This window comes from Pinus tabuliformis, chromosome 2_2 (assembly GCF_031772625.1).
Source record: "Pinus tabuliformis cultivar Carrire ecotype Pingquan chromosome 2_2, CPIR1, whole genome shotgun sequence".
NCBI classification, from domain to species: Eukaryota; Viridiplantae; Streptophyta; class Pinopsida; order Pinales; family Pinaceae; genus Pinus; species Pinus tabuliformis.
Window position 1 is genome coordinate 1,149,734,201 of NC_142300.1, and position 3,599 is coordinate 1,149,737,799.

At 33.6% G+C, this 3,599-nt stretch overlaps 1 protein-coding gene across 1 annotated transcript; it reads right to left on the bottom strand.

Moving 5' to 3' along the window:
• Window positions 1-1,121: 1,121 nt before the first annotated feature.
• On the bottom strand, window positions 1,122-3,377 carry LOC149197468 (uncharacterized). The gene is made up of 3 exons (XM_089403920.1): window positions 2,020-3,377; window positions 1,797-1,895; window positions 1,122-1,587 (listed from the first exon to the last, which is right to left on the bottom strand). Exons 1-3 carry the CDS (start codon window positions 2,266-2,268, stop codon window positions 1,381-1,383), a joined length of 555 nt encoding a protein of 184 aa, XP_089260046.1. The 5' UTR covers window positions 2,269-3,377; the 3' UTR covers window positions 1,122-1,380.
• Window positions 3,378-3,599: the final 222 nt, after the last annotated feature.

The following is a 3,599-nucleotide window of genomic DNA, read 5'->3' on the forward strand; positions in this document are numbered from 1 at the left end:
TTTAGATCTAGTTTTTCTTTTATCTTTGTAAAATATCATTTGTGGTTTATATGATATATAATCAATTCTCTCAAAAAGTTTGAAATTGGATACACATTAGGAAGAAACTTAGAAACTCTGGAAGAATTCCGACAAATATGAGATAATCTAAATAATAAATAGTCTAAATATTTAGATAATCAACAGAAATGATCATTTGAATAATTTTTCATCCGTTGAATTTTAATAACTATGGAATAATTTTTAATAAATATAGAACAATTTAAAATTTTGACAAATCTGAGATAACTAAATTATGAATGGTCAAGCCCAAGCTCCACACAAAGGAGGCGCATGCGGACTAAAATTATAACCAGGATTATATAATAAAGCAACCACGGCAAATATAGTAATGAGAATAATTTGAATATATATATATAACATGAAAGTTATTTATGGGACACTATATGTTTTTCAATTCTCCTATTTATCTGAAACTTTTATCTGGATTGAGATTCCTGTAATACTGATCATTATATCATCTTAATATAATCTTAAAAAAAAACATAAAAATTATATATTTATATGTTTAAAAAAAAATTAAATAATTTTAGAAAAAAAATAAGATATTTTTTTATTATAAAGTATATTTATTTTATATTTCTATATAAATTAGTATAGATTTATTTTTATTTTGGATCTATTAAGTGACAAGAGATTAAATATTTTTTTATTTTGTTAGTTTGGATATCAAGATATTTGATTCCTCTTGGCGCTTAGTAGATCTAGAGTAAAGATGGATGTATGCTAGTTTAGTTCCTTCTTTAAATAGGCTACATTCCACGTGAATGCCATGGGTCAATACCATTGGTTATCAATACCATCAGTCAATACTATGCACCATTTTTATTTTTCTTAATATTAATATTAGGATTAATAATATTTTTTTGCATGGTATTAATAATAATTTGGCCCGTGGTATTTGGCCTATAAGCTTCACCTAAATAAAACTTTTTTTTGGATTGTTCCTAATATAAATCTGTGATCGATATCAAATTTTTAAGAAAATTTATATTTACATTTAAATTTACATATAAAATTTAAACATACTTGACTATAGAACATTTCTCACCACAAAAATATTATAAATAAATTTTATATTGAAATTAAACTTAATAAATATATTTAATAAATTAAATTAATTCAACATTACATGGTTGACCAGATTGTGATGCAATTGCTGAAAAAGCTTGTTGGATTGAAATCCAAACCCAAATCAAATCCGTATTTCCATAGAGCAAGGGCTCAATCCCCTATCTTAAGGTTACAAAAACAAATCGTATATATTAAAACATAATCCGGTCAAAACCTGTCTGGTTTTTGTTCACATCCTTATTGTCTTCAACCGCTTCGAATTGGCTTCGACGAAACAGCCATCACCTGCGATGCATCATTAACCATTCCATAATCTGCTGGAGCGGGAAGCCAGTCATTGGTAGCCGGGTTGCTACGAACAGGGATTCGTTCCATTAATCCAGTCTCCTCTTGGTAACCCAAACGGAAGTACGACCCGCCATCGTACTCCAGTTTTATGAACGCATCTCCAGTCTACAAACACAACATTGATTTCACTGTCAATTCCATGATTCAAACACTAAATCCTATCGTCAGATTTAAAAAATAATTGCTGGAATCCATGAATCCAGTGAGAATAGCTTTCCTGGCGAATTTGTACCCTCTATAGACAAGACCTTTAAATTTATCTAATCGCCGCACTGTAGCAAGAAAGAAAGAAAATATAAAGACAAAATACTCACAGGGTGATGCAGCCTTTCCACGGCATTCAAGTCCTCGTAATAGTCTGTTTCCACAAACTCCTCAGGCAAACTCTCAACCTTTTCGCACACAATTAGCGACTGTTCACATAATCAAAAGTTGAAATTTTACATGCAGAATTAGATGCCGCCTCTCTTCTAATCCGAGATTGAATTAATTCACAATGTGTAGTTTAAGTGTTACAGAAAAAAGCAGGGTAGTTACCCCAGAGTGAGATTTGAGTTGTTGGTATTTCTGTAACTCTGGAGGGATGTCATCACATCGATCATCTTCAACCCCCTCAACATCTTGATGATCATCATATCCTTCGCTGCGATTGGGCTTCCTGCGGCGCCTTGGAGCCATAGATTCGAAGTGAGATTTAATCTGCTCTGCGATCTGCCATTGCTGCTGCGCATCCAGAACTTCATCGCTCCTGCTCGGCTTCTGCACTTTTAGCCCACCTTTCCCCATGATCCGTAGATCTCTTTTTCTATCCCAAACTTTCCGAAACAAATTCAAATGCCCACAATAAAACTATAAACCAGTGCTGTGCTATATATCATGCGAGATTTTCTGCATTGGTTGGCTATGGCTTTGGATATCCGAGAAGTGAGATTGTGAATTGTTATTTATAGTGTATGATTAGGGCCGACACGGATAAAATGTGGTATCAACTCTTTGGATCGCCCACAGTTTACAACCCATGCGGATACCTGCCGAATCGGTCGTCCTTATCCATTATTATCCTCCCCTGTACGGAAGAGTTCGCTCACTTACGGAGTGGTCGCATACTTGGGGCGCCCTAATTCCATGGTTTCACAAAAACATCAGACGGATCGTTAGGAAGAAGCTACGTTTTGACCTTTTCTTTCACGGTGTTTCTGGAACCTCCTTTCATTTCACCCTTAATCTTAGAAATATTCTCCATGTTTATTGAATGGTCAAGATACGGATCGTTGGGACACAATATCTTTGAGGCTTCCTAACAACATTAACGGCTTATCCATATTTCCAATGGGCAGTCCAGTTGGTTAAAGTTCTTCCGGCCAAGTTATTGGCCTTTCCAATTGGTAGTTTAGTTGGTTGAAGTTTGTTTGGTGAAGTTATTGGCCCTTTGTCATGAGAAAGAACTAGTTCAATTTTTTTTAGGTCTATGAAAATCAAGTTCTTGAACGTGGGTTCGATGGAATCATCTAGAATTGTTTTTTCACAAAAAATAAAATCCCAACTTTCTAGCTATAAGAAGATCCCAACTTTCTAGCTATAAGAAGTAGGTGGCTAAATATCGGAAAGTCCAAAAAGTCGCACTAAACACAACTCCTTTACAACTCCTTTTATTCTTGGTTGTTTGTGATGATTTATAACTTCAATTGTGTATGGAATTATTGTGTAATAAAATCTGAACTCTCTATTGTGTTTTAGTTTATAAATTTAAAAGACCATGCATTTATAATGTGTTTACAGAAAATGTTGAAGACTTTGTATGAAGTTTGTTGGTATGATTGTATTTTGAATTTAGTGGTTTGAACATTAACATAGTAATGATCAAGATTGGATCATTATATAATTTGGCATTCATCTCAATGCTTTTTGTATGGTAAAATTGAAGGAATCAACTTATAAGAGTAGTTTTATTAGTGGGGCCTAATATGGAAAAAGGGGTCTAAAAGCTTTCTTTGTTGGTTTGAGGCCTTAATGACATGTTTTCAAGGGGAAGAGGGGCAGATAAAACTTTCTCATTAAAGTGTAGGACATTGTGACACTATTCTATGCTTACAAGAAGGACATCAATCAAAGTTCAT

Excerpts from the sequence above, each read along its gene's own strand:
- LOC149197468 (XM_089403920.1), bottom strand. The coding sequence starts at position 2,268 with ATGGGGAAAGGTGGGCTAAAAGTGCAGAAGCCGAGCAGGAGCGATGAA. Across the intron at positions 1,896-2,019 it reads AACTCAAATCTCACTCTGGG|TCGCTAATTGTGTGCGAAAA; the intron begins GTAACTACCCTG and ends TTATGTGAACAG. Across the intron at positions 1,588-1,796 it reads TGGAAAGGCTGCATCACCCT|ACTGGAGATGCGTTCATAAA; the intron begins GTGAGTATTTTG and ends TTGTGTTTGTAG.